At 35.4% G+C, this 19,942-nt stretch overlaps 1 protein-coding gene across 1 annotated transcript in view; it reads right to left on the bottom strand.

Moving 5' to 3' along the window:
* The window catches only part of mthfd1l (methylenetetrahydrofolate dehydrogenase (NADP+ dependent) 1 like), a 372,644-nt gene that overhangs the window by 28,871 nt on the left and 323,831 nt on the right, over positions 1-19,942 (bottom strand). The window contains exon 27 of the mRNA XM_028797690.2: positions 2,543-2,658. Coding sequence (XP_028653523.1) covers positions 2,569-2,658 — 90 coding nt within the window. The 3' untranslated portion in view covers positions 2,543-2,568. The remainder of the gene's footprint in view (positions 1-2,542; positions 2,659-19,942) is intronic.

Below are 19,942 nucleotides of genomic sequence, written 5' to 3'. Positions count from 1 at the left end.
GATGTCATTAAAGGCCTGGATCTTGGTTTTTATCTTGGACACTTGCAAGCCCAGACACTCAGACACTTTGCTCAGTCTCTTGAGAGTCTCTTGATCAGAGACTCCATTGACTCTGTGAACATCACAGGAAATGTCAAAAAGTCGTCAGCAAAGTCAAGATCACTGGATCTCTCTTCACCAACAGATGCCCCACAGCCTTTGGACTTCACAACACCCTGCCCAACACCCAGTTCATGCAAGCACTGAACAGAGTAGGAGAAAACACATACCCCAAACTGAAGTTTCACAGTCTAAAAATGTTAAAGAAACATTGGTGTAGAGAATTCAGATTTTTCGACTTCTAAACTTCATTGTATGAAGGTTGAGGTTCTTACTGTGTGTAGTTATTTTAGGTATGTGGCACATTAATTTGTATTCTCTAAACACACGAGAAGATAACTAGCATTCAGCTTTTCTGTTCAAGGCTGCAGGGAGTTAGAGAATTTCATGTAACATTAGCCAACAGCCAGAAGGCAGCCTAAGATGGAGTTCTATTCTAATTCATTATACACTCTTGCACACATCTGTGCACTGCACATCTTCCACTTACAGCACTGTACGTCTTCAGTCTGTGAGAAGGAAATAAAGCAAGTTCACACCAACATAAGGTGAGCATGCAAACTATACATGCCCGCATCCCAAACAGTTTATAAAACGCATTTAAATGCCCTCTTACTTTAAGTTTGTTTAATATTTCAGACTTTCTTCACAGACCCTCACTTTATAGCAGTTGTCTCAGTGTGGTGCTTGGAAGGCAACACACACTGAAGAATTTTTGTATTCCAGTTAAAATCGTTAAGTAGACAATTGTTGTTATTGACAGTTGATTTTTGCTCATCCTTTTCTTAGTCCACCTCAAAATACCCTTCAGTGTATATTTTACTTTCTGACAAAAACAACAAACTACTCTAAACTAGCTAGCTCATTTTACTCAGGCACAAGTACTAAGTCACTTTTCATAACCTACACTAATAATCTGTATTTAATAATAATCTGTTATATTTTTGTATATTTGCACAATTGTCATATGCTTGTCATATGCCGTCGTATTTTTGTACATTTGCACAACTGTCATATTTTTATATATTTGCACAATTACCATTTTTCTCTTTTTAAATCTTCATTGTACTATCTTTATTTCTCTTGTTCCACTGAACATGCCAATGACATAAGAATTTCCCTCAGGATGAATAAAGTTCTTATCTTAAACTGGACTGAACCACTGTAGCTCCACAACCCAACTTATTATTTTTTAATAGGTTATTAAGCTACTATTATATATATATATATATATATATATATATATATATATATATATATATATATATATATATATACATATACATACATACATACATACAAATAAGGCTAAATAAGTTGGTTTTCTATAAATTAACTTGTTATTTCAACTTTATTTTTAAATGAGTGCTGGAAAAAATAAATTAAGTACTTAATACTTAAGATTACTTAATAATCTTAAGGGTTGAGCGAACAAAAATATTATTACAAAAAAGGACAGACTGAACAAATTTCAATGCATTGAAAACTATTATGAAATTCATAACAGTTTGCAGGCTGCAGACAGAGAGCAAGGAAAGGCAGCCTAATTAAATGTCATACACTGATTCAGGTGCTGATTCCCAAAATCGTCTCTAAAGATTTCCTCTTTTGATAAGTTTGTCAAAAACTGTAATGTCTGCATAACTGAAATAAAAGTAATTTCCTGAATAAAAAATGCTGCTGCAGCGCCAGTCCTGTCTTCTGTTCAAATCTGAAATAAACACCAGACAAACATAGTTGTTTAACTTATTTATCAAGAAGGCGGATTTGATTGTCCTTCAGACAATAACTGTGGTGTTGAGTCTTCAGTGAAGCCTAAGTCAGTTAATTTGTATGGATAGTCTTCTGTAACTTTCAGAACAGGCATACAAAAAATCTGTCGCATTACAATACAAAGTCAAGCTAGGGATGCAGAGATACGCTTGGCATCACTCCCTGTTAATGTCAGGACTCAGTAATAAAGGGATTTTAATAGATGGGGCATGCCTCACAGTTTCAAGGACTTAGGCTTGAATTTTGAGTCTCTATGAGGTTTGCACTTTCTATCCTAGTGTGTACTCCAGTTACATTCCACATTTTAACAATCTGTAGATTTTATTTGAAACTCTAAACTGGTCCATTTTGAATGAATTTGTGTATTTAATCAGCATGCTTGGTTACTGTCACATACCTGGGTGCTACCAGGACAGACACCAGCTCCAAATAACCCTAAGTTGGACATACTGTCCTTGTAAAGAAGATGGATGTGACATAATAAGAATGAAAATTTTAAATTAGAGCTTCAAGTTAATAATTATTACATACAGTAAGTTATCAGGTTCAGGAAGCAAGATTTGCAATTAAAAATGATACTAATAAGTCACATATTTTTGCTAAACGTGACTGTAACAGCATAAGCTGGTTCCTTATAAGATTTAAACAACAAACATAAAGCAAAACTCACCTCTGTTGTAAAATGGTAAAAATAGCTCAGAATAAGCCAGTGATCTGCTCAGTCTCAGGGTCAAGGTCAATATCGTAAAAGCAGGGTCTTGTGGGCAAGCCTGGCATGGTGCTCATCTGTTTAAGAAAACAACACAATGTAGTTACACCAACCTGTTAACATTAACTAAGCTATAGTTGTCTAAAATTTGTACTTTGGGTAAAACTGCCTTACTTCCATCAGAAAAGATTTCTTAAAGAGTCATACAAAATAGTTCCTACTTCTCCAACCGAAAACGCAGCTTATCCAGGTTTTTCAGCACTATAGTTATAGAAATGTAATAGTGGTTGGCCATCTCTAGTTGGGGAAAAAAAAGTTAAACTGCTGGACACAATTAAAGAGGGAAGCAGAAATGCAATATTAATCATTTCCAAGGCAAGCCCTCAGTCAATGTACAGCAGAGGAAATATGGCATTTAGTGAACATATATACTCAGCTAATTTCTAATTTGGCCATGTGCAGAGAACAGTGTTAATTTGACTGACAAATGTGATTAATTTTTGTACAAGACTTTGCTTTCTATTTTTGTGGTCTTTTTCCCATGACTATTAAAATATATATATTTTTTAAATTACTTAAATATTGAATATAGGTTTTACAAAGTACTTGAAAGATCATATCAAATCCACTCTGTGCAGGTAGTCAGTGTTATTTTGGACTGTTAGCTCCCTCACTTACTAAAGAGGAACCATGAAGAGTGACAAGGAGCATTCTGTTTTTATGTATCAGCATCTATCTAAGTTTACTTCAATTATCCTGATAGTGACACAGTGTTTAGCCCTACTGCCTCAAGGACTGACTGACCTGGGTTTGAATCCTGTGCCAAATTCACTGTCTATGTTGAGTTTCACAATTCTTTGCCATTGAGTTAGAACTAAAAACAGAATGGAAAAATATAGTCTTGTTTTAAATGCTGCGGCCACTAGGGTATTTCTAACAGACAGACTAGTTGACAGTTTCCAGAACATATAATTCGATAAATACTTTTAATAGACTCCTGAAGACAGACTTTTTATATTATATATATAAATATTATAAACAGTAAAGTTTATGCTTTTTTAAGGTTATAAAACATTTTAAACTGATTAGTAATAAACTAAAACAGGATACATAACCTATAAAGTTAATGCTTTTTTCCAGAAATTACACTTTAAACCAGAACACCCTTTTGAAGTCCTTAGACTGAATGGAGACTCGGCTGTACAAGTATTCAATGCCTTGTTGAAAAAGAAAAGCAGGTGATGGGAAATGGGGGATCTGATAGTTTCTGCAACATTGACGATCACATTTGAAGAAATATGCAGTCTACAAGTTACATGTTTGGCAGTTCATTACACACCAATTAGTAAGCAATAGTGATGACTTAATTAATTTTTAAGTTGTGAATAAGCTTTTTTCACATCAAATGATACTGATGCACAAAAACACGGGTAGATCGACATCGTGTTTCAGTGCAGAATGATGCATTATTTTCAAATATGATTTTTCGCAACCAGCATTATAAGTGTAAAGTGGCAGAATCTAAGGCTGTAACAATGAGTGCGAAAAAATGTTAGCTCTGATGCAATAATATATATGCCAGTATATCTCTGAACAGGAAAGAAAAAGTGGAAATATTAAAAAAAACATGAGAAGGATATGCCAACTTCCAAAGTAAAAAATATGGTTTTACATCATGGATACAAACCCACAACCCAAGTAGATCAAAGTAGCAATGCTAACCATAAGCATCACGCTTTCCATCATATACATTAACATAATGCTAAATATTTTGTGAAGTGTTTGAAGTCACGGCTTTCCAAAACAACTTTCTGAAATTACCATAAAACCAGTTGAGAAGTAAGAATGGAAACCTTTCTCATATAGCAGAGATTTTTGGAAAACCTCAGACAATTTGCATGATGGTAGTTATTTAAGATCAGTCACCGTTTCCACATGAAAAAGGGTCTTTTGTTCAATACCAAATAATGACAATAAAACTGCCTAGTTAAATACTTAAAGTACCATCCAGGTTACAGTTCTGTGATTTTAAAATGCAGGCCATTTATTATCATATAGAAAATTTTGCTTCAGCTTACCCCCATTTTCTCTGTGGAGGAACATCTCAAAATGACTTCTGGCTACTCAAAGTTACCTTGATGATGAAAAATTGCAGCCAACACAAAGAGGCCACTGACACAAATTTGACCCCAACGTCAAGTAAGATTTTCCATAATGGAGGACTATTTATGTACTACAATTTATGTCCTACAAAAGTATAAGATACAAAAGTAACCACTTCAGATTAAAACATTTGAAAAATGTGTCAAAACTTGGTGTTCTACAACGTAATCAAAATCAAAAGATGTAATTGTTCCTGTCCTTTACCTGATAATTTTAATTTATTTATAAAACTAAAATATTAAGTTTGGTATTTTAGCAAGTCAAATATATTTCTTCACAAACATGGTGTAGGAGCCACATCCTTTAAGTTAATGTTAATGGTAAATTTACGTTAGCTTTTTCTTAGTTTGAACTTGAATATAATATAGCTTAGCTTTAACACAGATAATGGAAGATTCAGGATAAATTGAATTTAAATAAATGCATGCAAGCCAAATAAAAAACAAACATCACAGGCACTTCTGCATTTTTTCAGCTGAACATTGCTTTTTTACACTGATGGTTTAAGGGAGATAATTTTAAATAAATAATAAAAATATCAGAAACCTGTAGAGAATAGATATACAGCAAATAAATGAACCAACACAGGGATGGCATATTCTGAAAAGCTACTAGCATTACAGAAGAGTTAGGGGCAGGATTCAATGTAGTCCAAATGCAGAATGACTTGAAGTAACAGCTTGTAGATATTTGTAATAAAACCAGTCCCCTTAACTAAACAATAATACAGATATCAAAACATTGTATATAAAGTTTTACAACTGGTTTACAGATAATCTTTGTCTTAGTAATATGACAATGTCTGCAGAATTGTGTAGCAATTCCCAAGTGAATATGTTTGCACTTACAAAGTAAAATAAACCATAACACAGAATAGAAGTCTATTGAGGTTAAAACCATAGCAGTCTATGTTTACCTAATTGCAAAGGATGTTTTGAACATTAAATATAAACTTGTACTGTATGTATAGTATATACTGTATGTGCTTATAAAAAGAAGTAAATGGAAAAACATAACTCAACACAAGAGTCCTATAAACCTAAGAATACTGAAAAGTAAAAAGAAAGATATAAACACAAAGTTTCAGTTGTTAAGATGTCCTCAAGTGTTTCATTGGCAGTTGCTGGTAAAACTGAGAATGCAGTACATGTTTACATAGAATACCATGAGAACTACACTTTAATCAGACACTGTACTGACCTCTGTGTATTTTGTGGAGTTCTGTGAAATGATTGTCTAAAAAAGTTACAAAAAAGAAGGATTAAGTAAGAAAAAATTATTTATATGTAAAGAAAAGAAGAAAGACTAAGTATAAGCAGAGGTGGGTAGAGTAGCCAAAAATTGTACTCAAGTAAGAGTAGCGTTACTTCAAAATAATATTACTCAAGTAAAAAGTAGTCATCCAAAAAATTACTCAAGTAAGAGTAAAAAAGTATTTGGTGAAAAGACTACTCAAGTACTGAGTAACTGTTTGAACATAATAAATGATTTATTTTTTAGAAATGTTGTAATAAGACAGACAAAAATATAATGTGCAAATTCTGCTATTTCCAAATAATAAAATAAAAAATGAGTAAAAATAAATAACATCATTACAAAATAAAGATGCACAAATAACACAAAGTTCCAAATCCCAGTTTTTCACAACAAAGCTTTTGAAGCCAATTTTTACAGTAGGTAACATGTATATTTGAACAGTGCAAACTACTTACTGTGACAAGATATATACACTGACAGTATAATACTGTATATTCACTTTGTGGTGTAGCGGGTCCGCAGCTTCAAAAAAAAAAAAAAAAAGGCCAGTTTCAAATCCATAAAGCCGTGTCACTCTCCGTAGGCGCAACTGCATGACCGCGGGGAGTTAATGAGATAGTTGGAGAGAGTCACACCTGCACGTCCAGGTGCGATCGTTCTCAATTGCTTCATTGGCTTTCTGCAGCATGTGATTAAGGCCCACGGAGGCGGGAGTGTATATATACAGGTCGGCACAAAAAAAGAAGGGGGAATCAAAGAAAAGGAGAAAAGAAAAGAGTTTGTAGGGGACCGGCATCGTCACACACTTGCCCTCCAAATAGCACAGCTGATAGAAAATAACATTAGAACAAGGCAGCTTGTGCACACACAAGAAGTCTCACTTTACCATGACTGTCTGTGTCTGTGCATGTTTGGTTAAAACGTGCTTATTCTTCACTCAGTGAAGTGATGGTTAAGCTTCAGCAGGAGTTGGCTCTCAAGGTTCTTGCAGTGCAGCCCCACATGACTAAAAGTCTCTCACAGGCTGCAGATGCAGGAAGTTTGTGTGTGGTCATGTGACTGCATGGTTATGTCTGATTGGTGAAACGGAGTTGTGATTATTATTGTTATGTCCGATTGGTGAAATGTAGTCATGTGATTATTGTTGCTACGTCTGATTGTTGAAACAGTCATGCAGTAGATCCACTGGCGACTTCTCTCTGGTAAAAATATAAGCATATCTAATGTGTAAATGGAAAAAAGTAACGAGTCGAGTGTTACCCAATGTTGCGGAGTAAGAGTAGCGTTTCTTCTTCACAAATGTACTCAAGTAAAAAGTATGGTGCAGTAAAACTACTCTTTGAAGTACAATTTTTTAAAAAAGTTACTCAAGTAAATGTAACTTGTTACTACCCACCTCTGAGTATAAGCATACTGTAGCATGCCATAAGGAACTTGTAAAGCAGTCCTGCTACACCAGTTGTCAGAAGAATTGGGAACACCATAGAAGAAGCAGAGTGAAATTCTAAGCCATCTTTAGCTTAAGGGGAGTTCATCAATGATTTGAACCTCAAGGCAGCTTAGGCAGCTACAGACACATAAGCAACCTTAACTTTTTCTTTCTGGTTAAGCTGCATAATGTTAATGTATCCGCAACAATTAAAAGACTGCAGGCACATCACAAAAGAAACTTCAAAAGATTTAATTTAGTAATTGCTTGAGCAACAGGAAACAGTAACTAATGTACCACATCTAGTATACAATATTAAATGGAATAATGCTACAGAAAACAGACATGGGTATGCATGCACATCTGGAAAACAAATGATAAGAAAAAAGAACAATTTAGGGGAGAACATTAAAGTCTGGTTTGGTGGATACAGGGGGTTCTGGGGCTTTAAACTGTGTATTTGGCAGGTAAATTCCGATTTCCAATGCACATGTGACTCTGAACAAATTGTTTAACCTGTCAATTTCAATTCTAAATACTGTATATGTATCACATTTCGGGTCCATTGTTGTACAAAAAATACTCAGAAAGGTCTTTACAAACACACTTTATTCTTGAACTTGAAAGAATAATATCAGTCTTTTAGGATCAGATTGCAAATGTAATAAACTTTACTCGCTTGATTCTAGTTGTTTCTTCCTGGAAATTAAGAGAGGTCACAGAAGTCCCCATCAATGCTATCAAGCTCTGTGAATGATCCACAGGATAGAAAACACAGCTGGGAAGTGGACCGATTATACAGTAAGTTGCTGAGCTTTGAATGGTTTCTGCCAGTATCAGACATGCAATTTTGTGTGCCAGGCTACAGCTGATCCTGCCCTGTCATAGTGCCCCCTATATGAAAGTGTGTTTTCTCTGTGGTTAAATCATCTCTAGAAAACAAAAAACAAAGCCTAATTGTTTACAATAAATGAATATAAATGTATTTATAATTTATATAAACTATTGTAATATGTCTTCTTCTTGTAAGTCTCCAAGGAAAATGCCTTTTGCAAAATAAAAATTATAACAATAACAAAAGAGGAACTATGAGCAACACAGTAATTCAATTTAGTTTAGTCTCAGTTTAACTACTTTTAATTATCTTTGCTGCTACTAATAATTAATATTTACCCTCAGGTCTACTTATGCATGCAAGAAAGACCTTAGACCTTGGTAAGCCAGGAACATGGAAACACATGTCCAAAATTAAGATATAAGAAGTATAAATGGCTACAAGGAAGATTGGTGTCATCAGACAATAGTAGTATAAGAGGTATAGTCATCTGACGGAAGACGTGTATGTTCAACAGTTTTGTGGATGACACAGAAAAGGCATAATAGAAACATCCAGTAACATACAGGTGTATACAAAGTGCAAGACACAAGTGGCTGGAGAAATAAATATTAGGAGTCATTTACACCATTCATTAGTACAATACAGGCATTTCAAATAAGCAAAAGTCAAATCGTTACAAAAATGGAAAAGGTGACTGAATCTACAAAAATATCCAATTTTGACCTGCATTGCAATCTGTTTTTAAAACCTTCATCACTACAAAGCAAATAAACATGGTCATTTGAGGGACAGACATACAGTCAGACATACTAGAAACATTTAACAATGCAGCATGAAAGAATGATAGACAAACAGAAAGACAGACAAACAGGGTAAGATCTGTGCAAATCAGAATGTAGTAACACTTCCTTTTTTGATTACAGACATAAAGGTTTCATTATAATGCATAAATTATAAGATATTAGCTCATCTTTTTCAGAACCCATTCCCCTTTAACAAACCAAGTAACATTTCAGAAGAACAATTTTGCTTTATTTCAGGGCCATAGGTCTGACTGAGTCTAAATACCACTCTCAGGGGCCTCTACTTCTGGCTTTTATCAGATAAAGCACAAACCTACATTTCACCTGATTTTTGACAGGAAATGCATTCTCATTTTTGATGACTACATAGGCTCTAATAGGTATTTACTATGCAAAAAAGTTATTTATAATAGGAGATAAAAGAAAGAACACTAGCGACAATACTTCAGTGACATTAACTCATTGAATCAGAGAACGTTTCTATGTGTAAAATCATTTATCAGAAGAAACTTGCCAAGAAACTTTCTGCTCTTTCTTTTATACTCAACCTAAGAGTTAATAAATATCACAGCAGTATAAAAGTTCTGACAATTCTTTAAAATAAATCTGCTTTTAAATAAAAAATGGCTATACTACAGCAATCCAAAAGACATTAAAAAGACAAGCAATCAAGATGGCTTACTAGAACCATTTGTCACCAACACTTTATAATGATGTAATGCTTTTTGTTCTACAAAGCACCCAAGGGACCATTTTAATGTAAACCAAAATATTTAGACAATTTTTATTAAGTTGTATAATGTAATTTGTAAGATTAAGAGTTCTTGGCAAGAAGTAATAACACTGAAAAATCATTGCGGGAAAACTGAGAAAGAATGCTGTTCTGTATTCCAATTTGCTTTGAATGATGTATACAATATTTAATGAAGAATGTTATCTAATGGAGAACATATTAAATAGAAATGAAAGACCTAGTTTTATGTTGGTGAAGTAAAGAAAAAATCTACTTTTGAGATGTCTATTGAAAAGAAAGTGTTAGTTTAATGACAATCATCTCAGGTTTTTATCACTAAAAAAGTCACATACACCGTAAATACAAACACATTAATTACACATAAAATACATTATATAAAACATATCATCATTAGAAACATATTGCCATTATGTGACTCTTAAAACTTGAATGCTAGCTGAAAACACTTTGAAATATACATAAAAAATATCTGTAAGGATCCATATATGTACACAGAGGAATATGGAAATTTGGTAATATGGGAAGACCACAAAGCATCAAAAAAGTCTTGCTATCCTACATGTGCTGGTCACTGCCTTGCTCCAAGATGTCTTTGTCAATTATCCTCCTCAAAAAAACAACCATCCAGTCACAAAATAGTGCACTCTGATTACACAGGTTGGCCCATGAAAAAGTGGCCCGCCTCCACCGAGACAACTGTATTACATAGTGAAGAGAAAAGTGATCAAATTTGGTACTCACATTTACAGAAGATGCTGAAAGTGATCTCCTTGTGCGTCTATACATCTCTGTGCCTGTTTCAGCATGTTCATGTACACTCTTTGCAACGTCATGGGATCGATTCTCTATCGCATTTTCAATGTTCAACTTCAGTTAATTTACAGTCCGCGGATTTGTCTCATACACGCAGCCCTTTAAATGACCCGACAAAAAATAGTCGCACGTTGTTAAGTCAGGTGATTGTGGTGGCCATAAACCCTTGCTAATAATCCTTTCATCAGGAAATGCTCCTGAATAGTAACCATAGATATGCAGGAAGTATGGCAAGTTGCACCATCTGCCACCACATATAATGCCTTTCATGTCTGTCTATCTATCTACCTATTTAGTGGCTTCTCTGCCTGTATATTATTTACTGTATACCCTGTTTTTTCTGACAGTTTTGCATCTGTTATACAGTGCCTTCCATATCTATCTGTCTGTCTAGTGCTTTTCACATCTACATGTACTCTCACTATCTGCTTGCCTTCCTAAAGTATCTGTTGATTAATAAAAAGGCTGTACCATTTTTCATTTAGTAATGCTTTCTCTGCCTGTCTTTTATACAGTGATCTCCCTATCTATCTATATAGTAATAACAGTAATTTTATTATTATACAGGAGTTTCACTGTCTGTCTATCATATAGTGCCTTTCCTTCCTATCTATCTATATATCTATCTACTTAGCTGTTTTTTATAAATCTATTATACAGTGCCTTCCCTGTTTATTTATATATCTAGTGACTTCTCTGTCTGTCTCTCTATTACGCAGTGCTCTGTCTGTCTGTGCGTTATGGATCTTAAAAATAATGCATATCTTATGGATCTTAAAAATAACAGTTATAAGGACGCTTGTTCATGTTAATTGCAGTCTCAATTGTTAAAAAATATTTTAAAAGGAGCATCCCACATGAAAACATAACGATCTCAATAACTGACAGTGCATATTAATTTATAAATTTTATGTCTGTTTGAGGTTAAAAAGAAAAAAAAAAAATCTTTCTCCCCAGCGGGGAATCGAACTCGGGTCTCTGAGACACGGCAGGCCTGCTGCGCTCTGATTGGCTGAGCAGTCTGTGTCAACTATCCGCGACTGGCCAGTCAAGGTAAAGTGAGACTTCTTGTACGTGAACAAGCTGCCTTGTTCTAATGTTATTTTCTATCAGCTCTGCTATTTGGAGGGCAAGTGAATATGCAGTATTATACTGTCAGTGTACAGTATATCTCGTCACTATAAGTAGTTTGCATTATACAAACATACAGGTTACCTACTGTAGGTATTGGCTTCAAAAGCTTTGTTGTGAAAAACTGAGATTTGGAACTTTGTGTTATTTGTGCATCTTTATTTTGTAAAGATGTTATTTATTTTTACTCATTTTTTATTTTATTATTTGGAAATAGCAGAATTTGCACATTATATTTTTGTCTGTCTTATTACAACATTTCTAAAAAATAAATAATTTATTATGATCAAACAGTTACTCAGTACTTGAGTAGTCTTTTCACCAAATACTTTTTTACTCTTACTTGAGTAATTTTTTGGATGACTACTTTTTACTTCTACTTGAGTAATATTATTTTGAAGTAACGCTACTCTTACTTGAGTACAATTTTTGGCTACTCTACCCACCTCTGGCCTTGGGTAATCTCGTATGTTGTAATGTTTGTTCAGTTCAGTTTAGACTGAGACTGTTACACACTCAATTTAACATTTCCTTTGACATGCTGACCTCTGTGAAGTTTTTAGGAGTGGGCAAAACACCAGCTGATCCGCTATATCAGATGAAATTCTTATGGCAGTTTGGCTTTTGAAAAAACATTTTTTAAGGCAAGCTAAAATTATGGGAAAACTTATGGACACATTTAAACACAAATTTGTGCATGCAAAAGGTAAATGGGAAATGTGCTTTTCAGCTGAATTATCAGTGTCTTAAATGTAATGTCTTTTTGTATGGACTGGTTTTGGAGATATCATTAATAATGAGAGTTTTTTTGCATCCCCTGAAGAAAATTGTGAATGCGCAACATTGCCCCAATATTTATATACAGGGAAGCATGTCATCCCAAGCATGACAACACAGTGACCAGTACCAAGGTATCGCATAAATAATGAAAATTATGTGCATAGAATAATAATCAAAATAATAAAAATTCATGCATGAAATGACATGCATAATACATGCCAAATTTTCATCAGTAAACATGTAAGTCAATTTATATGATAAACAACTTTGTTTGATTAAATGAGCAATCACTGGCATTGATTCATTACAAAAAAATATACAATAGTTTTAATGTTTTCTGTGAAACTGTCAAAATTAATGTAAGAAAATGCAACATGCCGTAAGACAATGTTCAAGCCAACAAAAACGATTAAGTAAAACAAGAACATGTCTAAAAAAACAATCCACAACAATGGGTTTTTCAGTAAAAACTGACCATTTTCTGAATTGTTAATTAATCTATTTGTGAATAACATGTTAAGTAATATGTTATTAAAACACTACAGTTGACTATACTCACTCAGCTTTTGCTTTAACGGTGTCAGCAATGAGCCACCCAACAATATCTCAAAAGAAGGTTACTCATTCAGCATGACTGAGCAGCAGGAACAGAAAATGGAGCTATGCCCGGCTAAGCAAGGCAGTTCATGGGTGCAAACCCAGATGAGCATGAAGCAAGGCAGAAGCTATGAGGATCAGGTAAAACAAATTTCAAAACATTCATTTACAATGTGGAGTGGTCAAAAAATAAACATGAGATCAAGAAAAACAAAAGAATACAATGGTATCCAAAAATGCTACGAAAGAGTGAATCCAAAACGGCAGCAAAAGCTGAAAACACTAAACAATAGAAAAGACAGCAACTGGACTGCAGGATTCTCCTGATAAATGTTGTAGCAAGTTAAAAGATCCCAAAATATGGGTCCATATATACTGTAAGAACATACACATGTGAGCGAAAAAAAGGCTGGCCTCCAAGGAAATGCCATCGTCCACCAAAGTCTGAAATATCTAACCAACCTTTCATTAAATAAAAAAGCAGATAAATAAAAATAATGAACACATTCATTTTAACTACCTGATCATGAAAACAGTCATAATGAAAAACGTTATGGGGGATCCTAACACCCTTGGCCTCCTTCCAGTTTTCAGGAAGAAAAGAAATGCATAAGCACTCATTTCTGATTATAACTGGATCTAAACATCCTAAAAATCCAAAACACACTTTCTAGGTCTCTGCCAAAAGCTGGCTGGCACCAAGCATCTTAGCTGTTAAGGTATAAATCTTCGAGGACAGACAGTGCTGAATGTTACATTTTTCAGGCAATTGCCAGCACATTGTAAGAATTTATTTCTGCTACAATGACACCAGTAAGCCAAGGCTCTTTTTTTGCAAAACACATAACTTAGGGGAAGAATCATCATCTACTGGGAAAATATCTGGGTTACTATAAAAACAAAAAGCTATTAAAGAAAATCCTCAGAAGTTATTAAAGAAATATGTTGTAATATATACACATTGTTAAGGTAACTGGGAATACAGTTTACGTAGTAGCTAAGAGCCTGGTGCTCAGGGAAAAGAAATTACAATTATGCAAGCAAACAATTTACATACACAGGATGTATCATTTATATTAACATACAGTACAACCTTTTAACTACAATAAAAAATGATGACATTTTTTTAACCTACTAACCAGAATAAAAGATCCCTGGGTTACTATAGACTGAAAAGTACATGAGAGACACACCCCACAAGATGAAAATAAGAGTTACAGAATCAGTAGGGGGAAATGGCCTCTGCCACAGCATCAGTTAAGCATAGGTGTTAAGATGAAATGTGCCTGCGTGAAAGATACCAGTTTAGGGCATGATGTTTACAGCTATATTGTAAACACTCTACATACATGTTACTTTCCATATAATTAAAAATTTCCAGAATGCTGGCTACTTCATGCAGAACAAACTCACAGGAGCACATGAAAGTCTGTTGTGCATAAAGGCAATAATAATAATAATAATACACATATTTCTCCACTTTGTACTGGGGATCGATTCTGCATTGATCCCAATGTCACCTAACAGGATGCCAACAGTCCCAGAATGCCTTATTCTAAGAGAATCAAGACTGGAATCATGTCAGTCTCACCATAAAGTTTTCAACATATTTAAATGAAATTGTATGAAGTTTACTTTGTCTGAACTCATGTGAAATGTAGCTGTTACCTTTGACAGGGATTTAGCCTTCAGTCATTACATTTTGGTTCTTTCTAAAATTAGCTTCTGTAGATTAGAAATTGTTAAGACTTCCAATTTTGTTTTATATTAATTATTTATTCACATTCCCTTGCCTTTTTTACTCTTGGTACATTGCCCTTTGACTTGTTTGTCTGCAGAGTCTCTGATTAGTTTGTAGACCTAGGGCCATAGTTTCCTGACACCTACTGCCACAGCCATGCTGCTTTGGCATTAGTTGCTACAACAGTGTATTTGAACTCCATTTTGTGATTAATTTAGGACTGTCCTGATTTGAATATTTAGTTTTATATTTTTTAAATTTGAATTTGGACTGTGGCCTCTTGATTTATGTTTAATTCGTTCACAGTTAATTTCAGTTAATCCTTTTTTTCCAGGGTGTCTTTTGGTCTTTCATTTGTTTTGTAGTTTTGAATTTTGTATGTTTGAACACTTTCTTTACTTAAAAAATTGCATTACAAAATGTTGAGATGGTTTCCAAAACTATGGGATCTTGAAATGCTAGTTGGTTCATTCGTCTATTATAATAATTTATGTTCAGAATGTACAATCCTGTCATTTGCTAGTCTACAGTTAAAGATATAGCAGCAAGATTCATAACTAAAACTAAACTACAATTCTTATCTCACATCACTGTCTTTCAGTTAAACTTACTGCTGATTTTAAAATTGTTCTTGTCAATTGACATTTGGTCTGCATTAGAGTGGTTGTGTTGTCACAAAAGTTGGACCTAATTTCAGTTGTCTTCTATTAGATTAAATTGTTGTTATTATAAAATGATTTTATTCAGAATGTGGCTCAGCTAAATCACTCTGCATATGTAGCATATGTGTATATACAATATAAATACATAAAGTGATTTAAAAAAATCGAACAATGTCAAAAATACTGGATATTAGTTATAAAGTGCCATATGTACATGCAGTATAGTATGCTCCAAATTTGGCTCCTGAAAGTTGTGCGTGTTGCTGTGTGAAGCAATGGAGACTTCCTACAAGAAGTCTGGGAAGAATGAGACTACAGGGCTGACATTTGCTGTGTAACATAAAGTGCATATTTGAGAATCTTGTATAAATAACAAAGTTTAGATTACATGTTCATATGACCCTTATTTACTGATTTGTTCAACTGTTTTTGAATTATCCTATATACTGTATTAAAGCCACCTGCCTAATATCATAGGTCCTCCTCGTGCCACCAAAACAGATCTGACCTGTCGAGGCCTAGACACTGCAAGACTTCTAAAGTTGCAATGTGGTATCTGGCACCAAGACATTTGCGGCAGATCCTTTCAGTCTTGTTGCAAGGTAGGACCTCCATGGATCAGACTTGTTTTTTCAGCACATCCCACAGATGCTCGTTCAGAATGAGATCTGAGGAATTTTGAGGCCTTGTCCAGACCTTAAACAATTTTTGTAGTATGGCAGGGAGCATTATCCTGCTCAAAGAGGCCACTGTTATCAGGGATAACCATTACCATGAAAGAGTGTACGTGGTCTAGCACAATCTTTGTGTAGGTGGTACATGTCAAAGTAACATCCACTTGAACACAAAGACCCAAAATATCCCAGCAGAACATTGCCCAGAGCATCACACTGCCTCCACCAGCTTGCCTTCTTCACATAGTGCACACTACTGCCATGTCTTCCACAGGTTAAGCAACACACATGCACTCAGCCATCTAAAATATTTAAAAGAAAACGTATTTCATCAGACCAGGCCACCTGCTTCCATGGTCCAGTTCCAGTTGTCCATGATCATGTGCCCATTGTTGGCACTTCTGGCAGTGAACAGGGATCAGTATAGGCACGACTATGGAGCCCCATTCACAGCAAGTTGTGATTACCTTTGTAGTCTGACACTTCACTTTCATGGTCAGCATTTTGTCTTTCAGCAATTTGTGTTACAGTAGCTTTTCTGTGGGATCAGACTAGACGAGCTGGCCTTAGCTCCCCACACACATCAATAAGACATGGGCGCCCATGACAGGTTCACTGGTTCTTCTTCCTTGGAACCACTTTTGGTACGAATTAACTGCTGCATGCTGGAAACATCCCACAGGGCTTGCCGTTTTGGAGATGCTCTGACCCAGTCTTCTAGCCATCATAATTTGTCACTTGTCAAAGTCACTCAGATCCTTGCTCATTTTTCCGGCTTTCTGCTTCCAACACATCACTTTCAAGAACTGAATGTTCACATGCTGCCTAGTATATCCCACCCCTTGAAAAATGCCATTCTAATGAGATAATCTGTGCTATTCACTGCACCTTATAGGCATGTGTGTGTGTATATATTGTCACAGGAGGCTGGGGGTGGTACCTAGCTGGGACGCTCAGGAGGACCGGAGGAGGGCTTACGCCTCCCCTAGACCACGTGGAGGCGACTGCCCTGGTGGCTTTGGGGACCACGGGAACAGAGCTTAGAAGCTTAACCCTATAGGGGCCCGTGGTCACCGCCAGGGGGCACCCCAATGCCTATGGAGCCCTTGCCCTCAGCACTTCCGCCACACCCGGAAGTGCTGGGGGGAAGACGACCAGGGAAACCCGGACTGCTTCCTGGTGCGCAGCCGGCGACGGAAGATTATCGGGAGGCACCTGGAGCAAATCCGGGTGATTATAAAAGGGGCCGCCTCCCTCCGTTCAGTGGCCGGAGTCAGGTGGAAGAGGACAGAGCTCGGAGGAGAGGAGTGGAGGCGGACCAGAAGAGAGGCATTGTGTAAGGGCCTGGACTTTGGGGTGATTGGTGCTGCGGCACTGGGTTGTGTGTGTGTTTCATTTATAAACAATGTAAATAAACGTGTGTACATACAAGAATGATTAGAATATTTATATTATATTTATGCAGCATACTGTGCCCATTGTACTTAATAAAAATAAATGGAAATTCCTATTATCCACTGTTCCTTCATGTCTCAGACACCATTTGTTCTTTTTGACCATAAGGCACAGGTGAAAACCAAGACAATAAAAATTTATGACAATTCTCTGTCCAGCCTTGTTGTAAATTAGGCAAATGTGTCTTGTCTCTAAAGATCTGTTTTTCTTTGGAGCGTCCAAGGTCCAAGCCACTTTTTTTTTTACAATCTTTTATTTCCTGGAATAGTGCAAATCAAACAAGATAAAATTTGAAATATGCAAAACAGTTAATTGTTCTTTATCAAATACATGGTGCTGATATCATTGCCTAAAGAGAAATACCACAAACTTGCTTCTTCCTCAATAAAGACACTTTAATATAAATTGGGCGGCCTCTTTATTTGTTATACTTCTTTACTATAATAGCCAACTGTGTCATTATATGCCCTCAGAACAGCCCAAATTCATTAAAGCACAAACTTAACAAAGTACTGAAAATGTGGCACCAGGATGCAGGTCCACTTCCCCTCTAATGTGTCCCACAGCTATTGCAGGTTATCTGGTGGTAAATCTGTGTTTCAGATAGCATGTTTCTTTTCATCTCAAAAATTAAATTTAAACCTGCTGACTGAGGGATGATCACATTAAACTCAATTCACTGTCAGGTTCCTGGAGTTACTCTAGGACTTTGCTAGCCTCATGGAATGCAGAATTATGCTGCTGAATATGAAGGGATGTACCTAAAGGATAGTGATATTGATACATGTTGTCAAATTCAAGAGCTCCTCTACTCAGATCAAGTAACCTAACATTGTGCAATGAAAAGCACAAAGCAATATGTCAGCACCCACAGCCCGCATTGGAATTTCAACATATCCTGGGCTTTCTGAGGAGCCAGGATTTATTACACAAGTCAATGTGCTATGCTGCGTTTGTGTTTTAAAACCCAACACACCTATTTATTTTTTACTCACACAAATTTAACTTAATTGGTATAATAAATCTGTCTCCTTCCAAACATATCTATTGGCAAAATGTTTCTCCTGTATGATGAAGCATTCTTATTAGACGTGCATACAAATTCTAGTTTCAGATATGCTCATGCTGGCATGTCAGGGCACCCACTACTGTATCATGGTTAATACTACTTAAACTTTGATTCTTATCTATTCTTCCCCTTCGATTGTAGGCAAGCCTTCATGTTTCTGCTCATATGACTAAAAATTGTGTGAAAACTATATATGAAATGGGAATTTATATTTTATTATGTGAAGATCAATTACCATCTCACACTTAAAAATTGCTTTTTTGCCCAAGTAAAACATCATTCTTTTTAATCAGACACTCATTGGTTGGATAATGGACATTCAATATTTGTAGTTATGTTAAGAATGTAAAGTACCTTAATACAGCTCACCTTGAGTCCTCTGCACTTTACACTTTAAGTCAGACAGTCAGAACAGACCAAATAAATGCCACCAAAAATTAAGAACATGAAAAGTGTTACTTTTAAATATTCTCCTACCTACATCTCTTAACAAAACAAAAAAAGACAGGATTACACAGACTCAACCATCCACCAGAGAGTGCTTCAAACTTCTAGTTTCATGAATGTCTTGGAGATTCAGTCATTTTTTTTATCAGAAAAGAAAGTACCGTATGCTTTTATATGTGGTATATACTGTAAATAAGGTAGCCATTTTTGGCATTGTTACAGCTGCTGTTAAAAAAATGTAGCAAACAAGCATCAAATAACAGTCATCTGACTGGTCAAATGCTGCTCTGCAGACAAAATATCAGATTAGTGGGCTTAATTGAAAGCGGAGAAATAAACATGTGAATTTAATTCCAAAAGTTGGGTAAACAGTTCAAAAAGCACAGATGGTGCAATATACTGAAACAACCATTCAGCTCAATAAAACTCTGATAGAATCTTTGGAGTGACTAAAGTACACAGAGGCCAAAGCTTAATTTTCACTCAGTTTTAAAAGAATCCTAAACCGCGTATTAGTAACAGTACAGTATTTCAATCACTACTACATATATAACACACTAGCCTTCATATCTAGGTTGTATATATCTGGCAATAGAGATTTAAAATTGTATATATGGTAAATGGCACAGTTTAATGACACCTTTTACAAAAATAACTAAAAATGAAGCCCATATACCACTGATGTGTGGCTGGTTAAGAGCATTTGTTTATCTGTCATTTAGTTACTGCAGAGGAAGGTCTGCAAAGC

The sequence above is a fragment of the Erpetoichthys calabaricus genome, chromosome 3, assembly GCF_900747795.2.
Source record: "Erpetoichthys calabaricus chromosome 3, fErpCal1.3, whole genome shotgun sequence".
NCBI classification, from domain to species: domain Eukaryota; kingdom Metazoa; phylum Chordata; class Cladistia; order Polypteriformes; family Polypteridae; genus Erpetoichthys; species Erpetoichthys calabaricus.
This window is presented reverse-complemented; position numbering and strand designations above follow the sequence as displayed.